This window comes from Pan paniscus, chromosome 21, assembly GCF_029289425.2.
Source record: "Pan paniscus chromosome 21, NHGRI_mPanPan1-v2.0_pri, whole genome shotgun sequence".
Classification (NCBI taxonomy): domain Eukaryota; kingdom Metazoa; phylum Chordata; class Mammalia; order Primates; family Hominidae; genus Pan; species Pan paniscus.
Window position 1 is genome coordinate 27,069,202 of NC_073270.2, and position 19,488 is coordinate 27,088,689.

A 19,488-nucleotide genomic window follows, 5' to 3' on the forward strand; every position below is an offset into this window, starting at 1 on the left:
TGTCGTGGAGTCCAGAGGCTCCACAACCTACCTCCAGATAGTTGTTCTGTCCGATGGAGCCTAGAATAATACCACCACAGTTTAAGAGATTCATTACATCTACAAGTACCAACTAGGAAGGGTAGTCTTGAATTAAACGGCTTTAGAACACTATAAGAGCAAATTGAAGCTTCCAGGTATTAGAACCACTTCAATCACAGAGCATCTCTGGGTTCTATCTGTGGCCAGCATCAGGTATCTGTCTGCCCTCCCCGAATGGTTCCTCTCATCATGTGGATCTTCTAGATGGTTTTATTCTTCCCCAGCCAGCCAACCTGACCAACAAGCCTGGGTATATTATGTATGTATAAAGTTGGTTCTTAAATAAAGTCCATTTCTATATCTAGGTAAGTAATGTCTTCAGACTGGCAATTTCATTGTTATCTAGAAAGAGTGACTCTAGTTAGCTTCTAGTGTCAGTTTTTCTAGCAGCTTCTTTAAAAAAAAATCCTCTCTGGAACAAAGCTTCCTTGCAAGCATTGCTGTTGGCAATAGTCCTCTTTACTGAAATGCTTATCCGGTGAAACTTGGGCTGTGCCAGTGAGCCTGCAGGTTGACAGTCCTTTTGTTCAACTTCTCCATTATAAGCAACCTCTCTGATCACCCTTTTAAAACTAAAGATCAAAGAATCAAATGAGGTCAGGAAGTGACCAGAGCTCACAGGTCATCAATTCCTCTTCTTAGCATATTATAGCACACAGTCTAAGCCAGAAAAACACAGCAGAGCCCATTATAGCTCTCGAGTTCCACTTATTAACATTGATTTTTTTCAATGGAAAATTTTCATTAGAAGCCCTCACATGACTCACATTCAGTAATAACTCAGATTAAGATATATACTGGAGCCTTTGTCCTTAGACTAGGTGCCACTGAGTCACCATTAAAAGGAGTCTTTTTGACCTTAGTAAATTCTCACAGGTAGGGCTTATCTCAGTCTAAACTGTACCTGGCCTTTAATAGTGATGTCCAAAGTCCTGTGTAATTCAAATTAACATTGTAATGTATATAAATTGTATATGTAGATATAATACATGCATGTATTTACAATTATTAATTTAATTTTTTTAATAAGATAAAACTTAGAGGTTAAAATATGACTCTAGGCCATTGTGCTTTAGAATGAAGAGCACAGACATGGGTTGGAAATGTAAATTTTGACCCCATGTAATTTCTGTGACAAATTAATTAATGTCTTCAAGGTTCAGGCTCTATGTATGAGACAAATGAAAACAGCTCTAAGATTCCTGAAAACTCTAAAGTATTAAAATTCCACTCTGCCATTAGTTCAGATAAATCATTTGCCAATTTCCCCCACAAGAACCAGGCATCTTTAAATGGTAACATAACATGCACTTCTCTCTCCCAAAGTGTAGTGCATAAACATTCTGCTTCTGAATAACACAGGATGCCTGCTAAAATGTGCTGTCAGGGGTATTAGTAAGGAAATGTTGTATCAAAACTTCTGCAGATGTGGCCCTGAAATACACATTGTAATAAATCCTCCAGGCCTCTCAAGTTAGGAATAACTGCTTTATAAAATTGTACTTACTTAAAATTATAGATAAACAGATTTCACAGTAACCCAGTTTTTCTGATCTGAATGAAATAAGGCTCTATATTCAGACTGACCTTTCAGTGAAAAACAACTTAAAATAGTGACAAAACATCTATGTCTAAGTTTAAATGAACGTAACTAAGAGACCTGAAAACTCAGGTTTAGTAGTCATCTTCCAATAGTTTGAGAGCCCACAGGAGCCATAGAGCCCTCAAGTCTCTCCAGAGAAGCAGGGTGATTTTTCGTCCTAAACACCATGAAATTCTTGAAGTGAGTAAAAGCATTCCTGCTTACACTGATATTCTCTCAAGTGAACTCAAGTTCTCTCAAGTTAAGCCATCTCCAGCCAGACCAGATACCCTGGCCCATATCTCATTCATTAATATAGGTTGAGAAACCTTTGTTTCTTGGAAACTACATGAAGTGAATAGACTGTGGACTCCACTGGACCTAGTGGTCTATATTTAATCAATTCCCTTAACAAATACGTATCAGATGCTATCTTAGTTACGGAGCTGCAGTGGTGAGTAAGAAAGCCATAGTCCTGTACTCCTAGGGTTTTAATTCTGAAGACAAAGACAGGTACAGAAATCCAACTAAGCAAAGAGAGGAGATTATTACAAAATGTGTTCACATGCAAAGTCAAGCAAGGGACTGAATACACAACAAGGGTGTTGGGGGGAACATGAGACAGATATAATCTTAATTCAGATTATATAAGATTCATACATATAATTTTTATATATAGATATATGAATTTGGGCTGGGCGTGTTGGCTCATGCCTGTAATCCCAGCACTTTGGGAGGCCAAGGCGGATGGATCATTTGAGTCCAGGAGTTTGAGACCAGTATGATCAACATGGCAAAACCCCATCTCTACTAAAAATAAAAAAGTTAGCCAGGTGTAGTGGTGCGTGCTTGTAGTCCCAGCTACTCAGGAGGCTGAGGAAGGAGAACTGCTTGAACCCCAGAGGCAGAGGTTGCAGTGAGCCAAGATTGTGCCACTGCACTCCAGCCTGGGTGACAGAGCGAGACCCTGTCTCAAAAGAAAAAGAAAAAAAGAAATACTAATTTGGATTATACAGATTCTAACTACTTCTTTCAAGTGAGAATATTTAAGCTAAGACCTGAGAATAAAAAGAGTTAGCTTTTCATACAATACAGAAAGGTCTGTCTTTTAGGAAAAAACCCACAGTGTTCAAGGACCCTAATGTATGAGCAAGATCTTGGCATGTGGAAGAAATCTGTGAATTGGATGAAATTAAAAAACTGAAAAGTAGGAATCTGGATGAAGTACAAAAGGACTAATGTGAGATGTGGCTGAAAGAGAAGGGTATGTGAAACTCTACAGGTCTTCATTAGTAATGATGAGGAACATAGGTCTTAGTCCAAGTACACCAGAAAAGTGGGAGAGTTGGAAACTGAAAGACATGTTAAGAGATCACTTTGGTGTCTATGTAGCTAACAGAGTATAGGAAATTAAGAATTAAAGTTGGTTGACTAAGGATGAGCCTAAGAAAATAGAGTAGGTAAGGAAAATAAGTGGATCTGGCTAAGCTGGGGACATTGGAAATCAAAATAAGTAGAGGAAATTACAGATATATTTGGAACCAAAATATTTTTTAAATGAATGTTGAATTGGATATTGTCAGAATATTGAGGAAGAGCCAAAAATGACTTATAAGCATCTAGCATGGCTGGCAGTGCCACTTACTGACATGTGGGAAACTGGGACATGTTACCTCTGAATTATTCGAGTGCTATTGTCATGTAAATCATCAACTCCCAGAATAAAAGTCTGGGCCAAACTCTAAAAGTGGAAATTATTAGCTGTTTAGTAGTGTTTAGAGCTTAGAAAGAGTATGTGTGTAGAGAGAAAAGAAGAGCAATTAGGACAGAACCCTTAGAAACATCAATATTTAAAATTTGGGAAGAGAAATAGAAACAAATAAATCTTCTATTAATGGTGGGAAAACGAAGCTCAGGGTAGCTGCAAGGGAATGCTAAAAATGAACTATGGCATTTGAGGAGGAAAATGTGGAAACTGAAAGCAAGAGAGTACAAATGAACTACGGCATTTGAGGAGCAAAACGTGGAAACTGAAAGCAAGAGAGTACCGATGGATTGTGAGGGAGCAGCAGCAGCTGTGTCCTAAGGAGAGTCTCAATAAAAATGAAGGATTGTAGAAATGAGGATATCCGAGCCAATGAGCTTGCAAGGAGTGATGTCCAGGAGGCAGAATATTTGCATCTAGATCCTGGTGGTACATATCCTTATAGAAAATGTTTCAGATTTGATGACAATAAAGTGGAGGAAAGGAAAAAAGTAATGGAAATAAAGATGTCAAAAAATGGGGAATAGAGGTTTGTAATGGTCCTTTCATGTGAATGTTGAGCCACTAAAATGATGGCTGAACTTGCCTGAAGATGATATTGAGCAAAAGATCTAAAGCCTTAAAGTGGCCACTGGCAAGAAATCAAGAAGTAATCCAGGGCTGATAAACTTTGTTTAAGGAAATGGAAACAACCTATCTGTGAGGCTCAATTCTTGATGGCCTGGCCAAGGTATAGCATCTGGATAAGAGTTCACTGACTCAAACTAAATTTTGTGAAGGTGAAGTACTTGTTAAAATGAAAGATCTATTTACAGAGAAATAAGTAGGCATAATGTCTGCACTATGGATAGGTGCATACCTGCTTTTTGCAAAAACAGTTTGCATCTGTGAAATGCTGGTTTGCCCTGGACAGAGCTAACTTAAATAGAGGCCGGCCACGGTGGCTCATGCCTGTAATCCCAGGACTTTGGGAGGTCAAGGCAGGTGGATCACGAGGTCAGGAGATTGAGACCATGCTGTTTAACACAGTGAAACCCTGTCTCTACTAAAAATGCAAAAAATTAGCCGGACGTGGTGGCAGGCGCCTGTAGTCCCAGCTACTTGGGAGGCTGAGGCAGGAGAATGACGTGAACCCGGGATGCGGAGCTTGCAGTGAGCTGAGATTGGGCCACTGCACTCCAGCCTGAGAGACACAGCGAGACTCGTCTCAAAAATAAATAAATAAATAAATAAATAAATAAATATATATATATATATAAAACCAAAGGATTATAAATCATGCTTCTATAAAGACATATGCACATGTATGTTTATTGTGGCACTATTCACAATAGCAAAGACTGGGAACCAACCCAAATGTCCATCAATAATAGAATGGATTAAGAAAATGTGGCACATATACACCATGGAATACTATGCAGCCATAAAAAAGGATGAGTTCATATCCTTTGTGGGGACATGTATGAAGCTGGAAACCATCATTCTCAGCAAACTATCGCAAGGACAAAAAAACCAAACACCGCATGTTCTCACTCATAGGTGGGAAATGAACAACAAGAACACATGGACACAGGAAGGGCAACATCACACACTGGGGCCTGTTGTGGGATATGGGGAGAGGGGAGGGATAGCATTAGCAGATATACCTAATGTAAATGATGAGTTACTGGGTGCAGCACACCAACATGGCACATGTATACATATGTAACAAACCTGCACGTTGTGTGCATGTACCCTAGAACTTAAAGTATATTTTAAAAAAAGAGAAAACTATTAAAGAAAGACTATAATACACAGGAAACACAGACACACATACACCTGTGTGTCTATATCTTCAGTTATCACACTTTTTCTATACAGACTCCAAACAAGACAAACATGTTACATTTTATTTTAGGAGAAACTATAAGTAGAAAGAGGAGAATTTGTTAAATCAATATAGAATGTTCCTTGTTTAGCATAATTCTAAGTGTTTCTCATTAGAGGTCTGAGTAATCAATCTGTATTATATGTGGCCATGCTGGCATTTGGGAAATTCCACAAGAAACTTTTTAAATATGAATTTGGAAAAGGGAAAAGGATTTTAAAAGTGTCTTTTTTTGTTCTGCATTCTGTGTGGAACATATATTTTGTGCTACCTGCTCATGTTAGCTTGTGATTGCCTGTGACTATGTGGAAGATATACTTTACGTGACTATGTGAGCAATAGTCTTAAAGTTAAGAAATCTAAAAATCGGTTGGCTTAGTTGCTAATTAGGTAAATTACCTTGTAATAGTTACTTAACCTCTCAAAGACTAATTATCTTAAGTGGTACATTGAAGGTTCCATTCATATTGATTTTAGTAGACTTATCCTGCTAAAAAGTAAATTTAACAACAGAAATTATTCTAGACCTCATTATTTCAGGACACCCCACCCCAGCGTTTATTCCTAACTTCAAGAAATGCAGAGACATTTAAAAATTGGATTTTCTTCCAATTCAACAGAATATAACTGAACTAAATAGATTTATGTATAATTCATTATTTCAACCTTTAACACTATATCCAAGCAGTTTGTTTTCACTATAAAGTTATAGCTGTCTAGGCCAATAATTAAAGAGGACCTTGATAGAGAATGACAAGAGAGGATGATTGCCCTATTGTCTATCTTCCAGCTGCTTTCAATGCCCTGAAGTTTTATTCACACCCAAATATTAGAATCCTATCTGAGAGCGTGTACTCAAATGATAAATCATGCTAATTTCTCAAGAAAAGTGTTACAGAATAATAAATGCCTTTCTGGTCAAAGCACTGATGCTCTGGAAATAATCTTTTTCCAAATGAGGTACAGGAATTGTTATGACTATTAAAAGTTGGTATATGATATCTGCCAAGTTTGACTCAGCTTCATTTAAAAATCTACTATATTACGGCCAAGTGTAATGACTCAAATTAGTGAACTTAAGAATTGATTTAAAATGTTTGATGGAGACATTTCAAATATTGCTCTTTGATTTATCACTGTTATTTTTGCTGAATTCAATTTGATGCCAAGATTTATTCAGATTAATCAAATGCCATAAACTCTGATACCTAATGTTCCTCAACACCTTAAGAACTTTTAAACAGGTCAAATGTTGAAGATATGCTTTTAGTGAAAGTGTGCCTGAGCACATGAATTCCATTTAATATAGTTTTTTAGAAGACTAACAAAGAAAGAAGACTTAGGAAATTAGGATACATTTTTTAAACCTTCCAGAGGAAACTAAACTACTGAAAAATAATTTCAATTTGTGAATCTAATGGCATTAATCAGAAGATAAGAAAAAAGTAACCATAAAACTTTATGGGGGTAATATTTGCTATAAGGATCAGGAAAAACAACTAATGGATATTAGGCTTAATACCTGGGTGATGAAATACACTGTACAACCAACCCCATGGCACAAGCTTCCCTCCGTAACAAACCTGCATTTGTACCCCTGAACTTAAAAGTTAAAATTTAAATAAATAACGTTGTGCTATTAATTTCAACCAGAGCCTTTCCAAGGTGCAGGGAACTTTTGAGAATTTTATTTCTTGCAAAAGGAAATTTGATTCCTTGCTTAGGGCCTTCCTAGCAAAACCTCTATTCTTTGGATGAACATCATACTCCTACAAGATTTAAGGACCATCATATTTGTCAGATTTTTTTTCTGTTTCACTGTGAGCAGTTTACAGAATATAAAGAAAAATCAAATCCGAAGGTGCACTACACATTTTTTAGCAAAAGGAACATTTTTGTTTACTTTTAAGAAAATATGACAAATTTAGTTTTCTGACCTATTACCAAGTTAGACATCTTGAGTGAATTGAATCTGTTGTAATCCTATTTGGTTTTAATCCTATGGCTCTGGAAAACTGTCATCTCCAATTTTTCAACTTTGCTTCTTTCCAGTACCTCATCTATATGACTATTGTAGTACTTTTCATCTGCTTCTACCTCTACACTATGGCTGCATTACTTTTAACATAATGTCCCACACATAAGTGGCTGGCGAATATATACTTAATATAAAGAGTAGAAATTGAATTATAATTGAGTATCCAGTTGCCTCATATTCTGGTCTTCAACTGAAATAACTCAAGCTATCTCAAAACTTCAACCCTCCCTGGAAGTATTGGACCAAATTATCCCAGATTATAGCACTCTCAGGCTAAAATTACTAATGCTTCTATAGTTTCAGAAAGAGTATCGACACAACCTTCCATGCACCATCCCAGCCTCATATAATCAGAGGACACTTAGATGACTTTAATAGTCTTCAAAAGACACCTTCCCCTTTTAGTAATTTATTTATTTATCTATTTATTTAATGGAGACAGGGTCTCATTCTGTCACCCAGACTGGAGCGCAGTGGCATAATCACGGTTCACCGCAGCCTCCACCTCCCGGGCTCAGATCCTTTCACCGCAGCCTCCTGAGTAGCTAGGACTACAGGCGCTAGCCACCAAGTCTGCCTAGTTTTTGTATTTTTTGTAGAGATGGGGTTTCACCATGTTGCCCATGCTGATCTGAAACTCCTGGGCTCAAGCAATCCGTCTGCCCCGGCCTCCCAAAGTGCTGGGATTACATGAATGAGCCATTGTGCCCAGCCGGCCCCGCCCATTTTTTTAACCTTCATACTGTTTATATAATCATCCTTCACAAAATAGAATACTTAATTTCTCGATGGTTCTCATTATTCTAATATGAAGAACCACCTTAAGAAAATAAATTCCCGGCTGGGCGCGGTGGCTCCCGCCTGTAATCCCAGCACTTTGAGAAGCCGAGGCTGGTGGATCATGAGGTCAGGAGATCGAGACCATCCTGGCTAACACGGTGAAACCCCGTCTCTACTAAAAATACAAAAAATTGGCCGGGCGTGGTGGCGGGCGCCTGTAGTCCCAGCTGATTGGGAGGCTGAGGCAGGAGAATGGCGTGAACCCAGGAGGCGGAGCTTGCAGTGAGCCGAGATCACACCACTGCACTCCAGCCTGGGCCACAGAGCGAGACTCCAGTCTCAAAAAAAAAAAAAAAAAAAAAAAGAAAAAAGAAAAGAAAATAAATTCCCAATATTTCCTAGAATATCCAATTTAATTCTATACATCAAATAAAGAAAAATAAAAACTGTCTTACTGTGTTAGTTTCTTACTGCTGTTATAATAAATTAACACAAACTCAGAGGCTTAAAACAACACATTTTTTTCTTTATACTTCTGTGGGTCAGAAGTCCAAAATGGGTCTTAGTGTGCTTAAATCAAGTTATCATCAAGTCTATATTTTGTCTGGAGATTCCAAGAGAGAATTCACCAGGTTTGAGGGGTCACATGTATCCCTGAGCTCTTGGCCTCTGCCTCCATCGATACAGCACATCACTTCAGCCTCGGCTCCAGTTTTCCCAAGCTCTTCTATTCACTCTGGTCTTTCGGTCTTCCTGTTTTTTAAGTGAAATATACATTTTTAAATGTTGTAATACTTATTACGACCAAAAATTGGGGGAAAACATGAAAAACAGATCATTAAAGTGTGTTATGAAAACACAAAAGCACACCCAACACACAGCTGGTATATACTACAGACTCAGTAAGAGTACCTAAAGCAGAAAGTAAAATGATAGCAAAAAATATAACCTGGCAAAGAAACAAGAGAAGAAACTAGGAATTGAAATTGTACTATCAGAGTTAAGAAATCTTAATATTGAAAGATATAGTTTATAATAAATATATAATATTTAGAAATCTTTATGTCCCAAATACATAAAATTTGGACAAATTCAAGAAATGCAAAGTGAAATAAGCATGACTGTACAGAGAGACTTGAAATCACCTCTGACAAAGTAAAAAGTCCCATAAATAAAGTAGAAATGATCCTGTAATAACATCAGTAAGAATGACCAAGTAGCTATATAGTAAAATCTATACTTCATAGGATCTGTATTTCCAAAGTATTCATAGCATAATTATGAAAATTACTGCTGTGTTTGGCCACAAAACTGTCAATAATTTCCTGAATAAGTAAGAACATTTGTAGAACATACAGGATTATGATGTATTCAGTAAGAGCACATTTCTGTTTGTGCCCACAAATTTACATAGGGAGGAGATGGCCACTCGGGCTCACGACCTGTTGTGTCTTTGTGGGTTACAGTTACTATAACTTAGCTGATGACATAGGCTATGATACTTGACCAAGGCCAAATGGGAGCAAAGGAAAATAAGGTGTCTTAGGGAACCGATTGTAAGAACTGGAAAAGAATAAATTTGTTAATGAATTATCTGCCACAAAAGCTGGATGGAGAAGAAATGTTAGTTTGATATATGCAAAACAACTGACACCACAATCCCTTGTAGTCCAACCATCCTACTGGCAGGGTGTGTACTGGGGAAATTAACGCCAAGTGAATTCAAAGAATTTGACTAAATGAACAGTGGGAGTTCATCTGCAACATGGAGCCCTCTTAATTAAACGGAACACCAGAGGAAGGAAATTTTCTCTCTTCTAGACACCATTGTGGCACAGCAGAAACTCTGGATAATAGTACGTAGAGTTACAAGACACAGTTATTGTTTGTGACTCAGGTTGGCCCATCTATTCTGCCTAAAATAGTTTTCAGAGGAGGTGACATCAAGACTTTTTTGTGGCAATTATAGCAAGTTCTGAAATTTTGAATGATAAACTTATGTGGAAAAAAATTTTTAAACTGTGCTTATTACTGGGAAAATTAAATCTTATTTTTTAAATTACACAACATAGAAGAAAATCATTAGTAATCAGTATTTTACATTTAATGAAAAGGCATTAGCAAAACTAAAAAGTTAATTTTTACTGGAATTGAGAAGAAATGAAACCTAATACCTTAGTCATTAATCAAGAATAAATTGGGAGAGTCCAAAAGTGTTACTCTGACTTTTTAGCTCAATCCCAGTGGCTTTGAATATTTACTTTCAATGAAGACAAGCCAGTTCATGGATATAAAAGGAGTTTATTAAACAAATGTCACTTAAATTTGTGCCTGGAATATATTATGTGAGCTTCTGGTGGCTGATTAATCCTTCTTATTGTGTTTTATTCATGCTAAAATTAATATGAGTTTCATTTTATAGGGCACTAAAGATTGGTAGTTGGGGGAACCATAATGTGTAGCACGTGGCAGGGAAAGCCGGTGAAGAATTAAGAAAGAGGCACTTAATGTTTAATGAAAACCAAAACTGTTGATAATTATAAAAGGACTCGGTCATATTTAAAAATGTATATTTCACTTAAAAACATCTCCTCAATTAATTTATTATGATGTTTAAACTTTGGTTCCAGGTTAAATGATCAGCTCTCACCTGGGTACACTCAGCATAACCTCTATATTTGATGAGTAAAATGCTCCTATTAAATGTCATTCTCACTCTACAAACATCTTTTGAAATAATTCTTTATTTATATAACTCTCCACCCATCAACTCTTAAGAATGTCTTATTCATTTTTCTATCTACAGTGTCTAAATAAAAATATGTAAAGAATGAATGATCTAAGCTAATATTTTTATTTAGATTTCTCCCACCATAAATATGCAAAAACTGTATACGCAAACAGTAACTTAAAAGTCTATAGTTCAGAGTTGTACTTTGTAACTTAATGTATTGCCACATAGAACTCAATTTTTAATATGCTCATCAGTTTTGCCTCCTCACTGTTAGAATTCAGAATTTATTATTTTGTGAATAGCAAAGGGTGTCCTGGCTCTAACAACCTTGAAATTTTTGAACCATGTTGAGTGGTACCTGGAGCAGAAACAACTATTTACCAGCCATATATTATTTCAGTTTAGCAAGAGGTGGACACAAATTCAAATGTAAGAAATAGCATTCCTTGGTTTTATGAAAAGTGCAAAAATCAATCATTTCCTTACATATATGTGAAGCAAATATGACCCATTATCTTGAGAGAAACTAGAATATCCTGATTGCAGACACTTTAATCCAAAAATCCAGCTGTGAAGGAAATTCAAATTGCTGTTCAATTGTTTTAAAAGAGTTATGGTTCTATAGATACTGCAACTTCTTTGGGGAAAGTGTTTGTGTTCTCGTGTGGTAGTAGATACCATGAACTATGGGTGGTTCTCAAGCACTTGTAAAGTACGGTCATTAGTTAGAAATAAGGAATAAGGAGAAAGAGCACTGGAGAGAAGACATATAGCATTGATAGTCCTTCTCAGGTAGAGAGATTGTTAAGAAAATGAACCCCAGCATGGCAAAGTTCCACCAGGCCTGGATGCTTGATGTACTAGACGTGGTCTCATTAAATGAGTATTATTTCTCAGGTTTGTGGCCTTGCCAGTTGGGATATTGTTGTAGTGTGTAGAGTAAGATTTACCTTAAAGACAGATCATATTTTCTTCTTTAAATCATTTTAAGAAAAGACTGATCCCCAGAAAGGAGATGAGAATCAGGGAGGAAGGACTTTGACGAGCAGAAAAACAGGTTTTCAACTTTGTTTAGCCTCAAATGGTAGTGCCCCAAGAATTTCAAACCCTTTAATTAGTAAAGTTAATCTCAACCCTGCCAGATGAAGTAGGATTTTAATTCAGCATAGCAACTTCTTAGTAAGCATCCACTCACTTCATTTAATGAGTAAAATGGTCCTATTAAATACACTCTTACTGCTGCAATATGTACCTGGATTCTAAGCTTTGTTCTCAACTAAGTTCAAATGATTGCTTAGTATCTGGGTCACCAATTAGATTGTAGATACTTTTAAAAGAAAACACTAAAACCAGAAATACTTTTTAAAAATAACCATAGCTACTTAATTAATGTGTTGATCTCTGTTAGTTTGTTTGATGGATTATATTTGCAAGTAGTACTTGTAATTAGCAAAAGGTCTTCAGAAGACTTCTGTTAACTGCATTTTTCTGTAACAGAATTGTGTCTTTTAAGAATTTTCCTCTGTAGTCCAAATGTTTTTTAATAATGTTTTGCCCATATCTTTATACAAAAATTTCCCCCTATGAAATATTATAAAGCTAAGGTAATCCATTATGAAATGAAATAAATATGAGATTGGGTCATGATAAATCTGAGATGAAGGGGCAGGTTTCTGTCAGTTAAGTGCTTAACGTTTCTAGCCTCCATGACTCCCTGAAGCTATTTTTCACTTAAAAGCATCATTAACCTAGTAATTAAGCAATGAAAATATAAGATGTATTGAACTACTTGTAGAGGCTTACAAATTTTTGTCTTTACTTATCTGATTTTTAGTATTATAGAAACATCAACAAAAAAGTCTTCAACAAACACGTTAATATCATTTATTTAAAGATGGCAATATTTTAATGATGATAATATTAATAAGAGACATTATTACAAACAGCATTTTAACTTCCAAAACATTAAAAATGTTTCCTGTGTCTTACCATTTTTAATCTTATAGCATGTCTATGAGATTTGGAAGACACCTATTCTTGCTGTGCAGTAATTTCAAGTTCACTTAGAAGAAATGGCTCAATAATGCTGATTCATTCTGTATCTCCATTCTACGCTTTCCAGTTTAAGGCATTATCAAAAAGTATTAAGTATTCACTTAAATAAAGTATTTTACTGGTTTGAAGTAATGAAAGGAATAAATATCTGTCACTCTTATCTTACAATAAATAGAGCAGGACAAAGCAAATATGATCATGAAAGATTACTGCATGCTTCTTTGAAAGTATCAAGCAATCTGCTAGAACATTCCTCAAAGAACTCTAAGGTTAACATGAACTGGTTAAGTCATTCACTCATGCATTCATCTTTTCAAGAAGTATGTTTAAGTATCCACTAAAAAGAGTCAGACATCAGACTAATTAAAATATGAACTCAGCAACTGCCCCTTCTTTCAGATTATGTTATGCAAAAGTGCGTTTTCATTGAAATGAAGAGATGTTAATTTGAATCATGTTTGACAAGATCTAGAATAATGAGCTTGAGAAACATTAAAATAACCACTTAAGAAGACCATTTCTTTTTTTAATTTTTATAAACCTGACTAGAAAAACTCAATAACATTTTAAAAATAGACTTCAGACATGAGTAATTGCAACCTTGCCACTTAAAAGTAGAATGCTCTCAGGAAAGTTGCTTAACTTCTTTGAAGTTCAATTTTCCATGTGTAAGCAGATTAAAAATACCTGTCTCTTAGGTTGTGGTAAAGATTAAATGAAGTATATGTAAGATTCGAAATACACAGATTTAGTATGTAAAACTACCTTGATAATTAGTTTTTTTGTTTCCTGGTTATCTATTGATGTATATTAGCCACCTTAAAATTTGTGGCATAAAATAGCAAACATTTTAGGATGCTCATAGTTCTGAGGGTCAGGAGTGTAGATGGGGTACAGAGAGGAAGGTAATCTGCCCACAAACTCTGGGGCCTCAGCTGGGAAGACCTAAGTAGGTGGAATTGTCTAGAGTTGTCTTCATTAACTTGCCTGGACCCTAGGTTGGAATCACTCAAAGGCTAGAACTATAAACAGGAACACCTATATGTATTCTCTCTGTGTGGTTTGGGCTTCCTGCAGCATGACTGTTGTGTCCCAGTAGCACACACTCAAGACAAACCTGTCTGGGAGCAAACATTCCAGGATAACCAGTTGGAAGCTACATGGCCTTTTATGACTTAGCCTCTGATGACAGGCTGTGTCACTTTCTTCTCAGCCAGCTCAAGTCTGCTGAGATTTCCATGGGTAGGCAACATAGACCATTGATAAAAGGAAAACAATTCTAAAAAATTTGTGGAGGCTATTTTATAAAAACCACCACAGTTCCCATTCTCCACCATAAATTAAACATGCTGACTGTTGGCAGTACTTGCTGAACTAGGGAGTATTCTGCAACTATGTGAGGACATCTTCATTGTAAGAAGTTGGATCAAGACGTCCTAGGTAATGTGGTTCCTGATTTTGAGCTAGTTAGGAGTGATTTCAAGCTGCTTTAAAAGGGAAGTTGTTTGCTCTTTAGATGGAGATGTTTTGCATTTTATTTTCAGTGCGTTTTTTCCATTGGAATTTTAGGTAGTAAAAATTAATTTTGTTTATATTATGTGACTGTACATGGGGTCTTTCTTAGCATCCACCACATGTACTTCTATAAATAATTTGTAAGAAACTAAGTACTACTCTGTGAATGTCACTATCAATTTCTTTAATGTTCACCATGTTAGAATGCCAAATATTGTGCTAAAACATAAAAATACATTTTCAAATCTTAACAATTCAGCTAGCACAATAAAATTATGCATTCCATGTAACACATGTCAACTTTTTTTTATTTCTTAGGAAAAAATATGAAACTTTCATATTTAAAAATATTTACCTAAAGTATCATTGAATAAAATCCTTGCTATACATTTTTAAGTATAATTTGAAAATTACTTATATCAATTTCATCATCTTTTAATTATTTTATGCTTGTATCATGGTGAACTAGTTGACTTCCTTCTGAAAGGCACATTTGGTGTGATTGGCTAGTTCTGTCCTATACTCCAGTGATAGGAAAAGGCTCAAATGATGAGCATATGGGTGCAAGTGTCACCAACTGCTGAAGAGAACTTCTGGATGTCTTAGACTTTTCTACTTGGAATGTAAAGCTGCTACTACATGATACAAAGTAGTAGCTAAATAATCCCTTTCTTCTCGTTATTTTACTCTTGCTCCTTTTCTCTGTCTCCCTTTATCTCTTTTGTCCCGTTTGGATTTGTTTTGATTCTATCTGAAATAGTGGTAAACAGCTGTCATCTTTTTCAAGGACTGTCACTTTCTGTCAATTTGGTAATGTAAGAAAGTATGAGACTGATAAAATTTTTTAACCTGACATGACTAATCATGGCTTTCCTCTGATTATTAGCTTCTAAAAGCAACAGGACTTCTTGTTTGGATTAATTAGAATGTCATATTAGTATGCTGAAATGCCCAGAAGCAAATCACTTTGATGTTGACCATTGTTGTTGAAGGTGAGTGGGGACAGCAGTGGAGAGTGGTGAGGGGTGCCTAGACCTCAATGCTTTACTAAAGATATTAAAGCCAGAAAATAAGTTTCCTAAATTATTCATTTGTTCTGACTCAACCTGCTGTTTGAAAATGGCATTTGATCTGATACTTTATTCCCTAGGTTTTCTCAGACAAAGGACACAGGAAATGCTCCTGTTCAGCCTGTTTCTTCTCTTTTGTTCACAATTCTGAGTTTGCTTATTTGAAAAGTGCGGGTTACAGCTTATATGAGAATTAAGATTATACATATCTTTTTTTCTAAAGGCTAGCATCCTACAAAAAAACCATTTTAAAATATGCATTAAATTTCTCCTTAGAATTTGACTATAGCAACACAGTTTATGTCACAGTGCTATGTGATCATGAAGTTTACCAATAGCAATATTCAGTAGGTGCCACTTTGCTAGAGGATATACCTTTTCCTTTGGGGATATACCCAGTATGGGGGTAGCTGGATGAAATTAAAAGATATATTTTAAATAATATGTGTTAGTGTGTGTATTATATTTTAAATCTAGAAAGTTAGATGTATTGTCTCATCTTAAAATCTGCCAAAAGATCCAAGCTTTAATTTGAGAAAAAATATAACACATCACATTCTATATTGCTTACTATATCCTGGCACTGGTCAAAACGTTTTACATATTATCAACTTATTTAACAGAACAAGGATCATAATCTTTCAACAACAGCTAAATAATTTTAACAACCAAGCAGCTGATATAGAAATAACTGTTTATAGATGGAACTACTGAGTTTACTCACAGAAGTAAATGTTTGCCAGCTATTGGTTTGGTGAAAGTATAGTTGTGATATGACACTGGTGAGAAGGAATAAAAGGTACTTGCATTTGGAAATGAATGTAAGGATACTGAAGCGTCGTTGAGTTTTTCACTGGCATTATAATTTTTTTCAAGTATCTGATCGTAATACTATGCATGCTTCTTTTTTTTTTATTATACTTTAAGTTTTAGGGTACATGTGCACAATGTGCAGGTTAGTTACATATGTATACATGTGCCATGCTGGTGCGCTGCACCCACTAACTCGTCATCTAGCATTAGGTATATCTCCCGATGCTATCCCTCCGCCTCCCCCCTCCCCCCACCCCACAACAGTCCCCAGAGTGTGATATTCCCCTTCCTGTGTCCATGTGATCTCATTGTTCAGTTCCCACCTATGAGTGAGAATATGTGGTGTTTGGTTTTTTGTTCTTGCGATAGTTTACTGAGAATGATGATTTCCAATTTCATCCATGTCCCTACAAAGGACATGAACTCATCATTTTTTATGGCTGCATAGTATTCCATGGTGTATATGTGCCACATTTTCTTAATCCAGTCTATCATTGTTGGACATTTGGGTTGGTTCCAAGTCTTTGCTATTGTGAATAATGCCTCAATAAACATACGGGTGCATGTGTCTTTATAGCAGCATGATTTATAGTCCTTTGGGTATATACCCAGTAATGGGATGGCTGGGTCAAATGGTATTTCCAGTTCTAGATCCCTGAGGAGTCGCCACACTGACTTCCACAATGGTTGAACTAGTTTACAGTCCCACCAACAGTGTAAAAGTGTTCCTGTTTCTCCACATCCTCTCCAGCACCTGTTGTTTCCTGACTTTTGAATGATTGCCATTCTAACTGGTGTGAGATGGTATCTCATTGTGGTTTTGATTTGCATTTCTCTGATGGCCAGTGATGATGAGCATTTTTGCATGTGTTTTTTGGCTGCTTAAATGTCTTCTTTTGAGAAGTGTCTGTTCATGTCCTTCACCCACTTTTTGATGGGGTTGTTTGTTTTTTTGTTGTAAATTTGTTTGAGTTCATTGTAGATTCTGGATATTAGCCCTTTGTCAGATGAGTAGGTTGCGAAAATTTTCTCCCATTCTGTAGGTTGCCTGTTCACTCTGATGGTGGTTTCTTTTGCTGAGCAGAAGCTCTTTAGTTTAATTAGATCCCATTTGTCAATTTTGTCTTTTGTTGCCATTGCTTTTGGCGTTTTAGACATGAAGTCCTTGCCCATGCCTATGTCCTGAATGGTAATGCCTAGGTTTTCTTCTAGGGTTTTTATGGTTTTAGGTCTAACGTTTAAGTCTTTAATCCATCTTGAATTGATTTTTGTATAAGGTGTAAGGAAGGGATCCAGTTTCAGCTTTCTACATATGGCTAGCCAGTTTTCCCAGCACCATTTATTAAATAGGGAATCCTTTCCCCATTGCTTGTTTTTCTCAGGTTTGTCAAAGATCAGATAGTTGTAGACATGTGGCGTTATTTCTGAGAGGCATCACACTACCTGACTTCAAACTATACTACAAGGCTACAGTAACCAAAACAGCATGGTACTGGTACCAAAACAGAGATATAGATCAATGTAACAGAACAGAGCTTGCTTCTTTTTATAATCTCTCTTCTTACTATACCACCATAATGCTAGCAGAAGGAGTGTGGGTGAATCTATCTCCTGCTACCAAATCAACTGAAAGAGTTACATCTGGCTACCTACCACAAATTAGAAATTCAGTAGAAAGAAGCTTAATCTGATGGCTCCACCATGAAAATTAACAGGTTATGGAGGTGTATGTACTTCTGTGTATCTGTCATAAATAATGACAAAATGCTTTGAAATATCTACCAAAGGAAAATAGAATTAATTTATGATTGGGATACTTTATTTATATTAATTAATATGATAATTATTTTAAGCAGCATTATTTGATACAAATCAATTATAAATAGAAATCAAAGTAAAATAAAATATTCCTATGAGGAAAATAAAATATGATTAGATTTCTTGACATAAACTGCACTTCATACATAGCCCATTTTTAATCACAATAAGAATGTAGGTTTAGTCAAAACTTTAACCATGTTAAAAGTTAATTCTACCAACTGATTTGTGAGATATTGAGCATAAGGGTGCCTCAGTGTGTACATATTCCCAATCAATCCACTTTAAACAGTCTTCATTTTTACTCATAAAATCATGAGTATTACCATAACATTTTCAACCTAAAAGGCATAAACCTCAAAATAATAACCAATTTATTTAAAACATTTTAATTGCAAAATAAGTTTAATTTGAAGTATAATAGAGATAAAATATCTCATCAAATATTGAGCCTATAGATTACAAACTATTGATGCACAGTCCTTAGAACAGTATTATAAAGAGATCACCGTGACTAGCAGGCATGCATTCTGTGCTCAATCCTTGGCATCACATACCAGCTTTAGTTACTGAATAAGAGTTAGCTGTGACACACCCAACAAATAATCAATACTCTTTAATAGCGACCATTATAGATTCCATGTCTTAAACTAAATCATCCATAAATATGTTAATCCTAACACTTTGGGAGGCTGAGCCAGGTGGATCACGAGGTCAGGAGATCGAGACCATCCTGGCTAACACGGTGAAACCCCGTCTCTACTAAAAAAAAAAAAAATACAAAAAATTAGCCAGGCGTGGTGGTTCACGCCTGTAATCCCAGCATTTTGGGAGGCTGAGGTGGGTGGATCACTAGGTCAGAAGATCCAGACCATCCTGGCTAACACGGTGAAACCCCATCTCTACTAAAAACATAAAAAATTAGCTGGGCATGGTGGCGGGCGCCTGTAGTCCCAGCTACTCGGGAGGCTGAGGCAGGAGAATGGCGTGAACCTGGGAGGCGGAGCTTGCAGTGAGCCGAGATCGCGCCACTGCACTCCAGCTTGGGCGACAGAGCGAGACGCCATCTCAAACAACAACAACAACAACAACAACAACAACAAAAAAAAACCATTGACTGCCAAAACTAATTTGCCAGGTCATGCAAAGGCTATACAATATAGTGACTAAGGAGCTGTACACTAGTTTGAATTTATCCCTACAGTCTGTTTAAATTACATCATCTTTCTCTCATTTCTCTACTTCTCCATCAGTAAAATGGTCATAATCCCAGTACCTACCTCTCTGAAACATCATGAGATTACATTGAGTTAAAAATGCAGGAATTTTAAAATACTACTACTTTGTTAGCTGTTAATGATAGCAAACAT

At 36.2% G+C, this 19,488-nt stretch overlaps 1 protein-coding gene across 1 annotated transcript in view; it reads left to right on the top strand.

The window, feature by feature from the left end:
- LOC117977171 (basic salivary proline-rich protein 4-like) overlaps nt 1-15,411 on the top strand; it is a 46,720-nt gene extending 31,309 nt beyond the window's left edge. Inside the window, exon 3 of the mRNA XM_055104688.2 lies at nt 15,304-15,411. Within this exon, the coding sequence (XP_054960663.1) occupies nt 15,304-15,338 (35 nt within the window). The 3' untranslated portion in view covers nt 15,339-15,411. The remainder of the gene's footprint in view (nt 1-15,303) is intronic.
- Nucleotides 15,412-19,488: the final 4,077 nt, after the last annotated feature.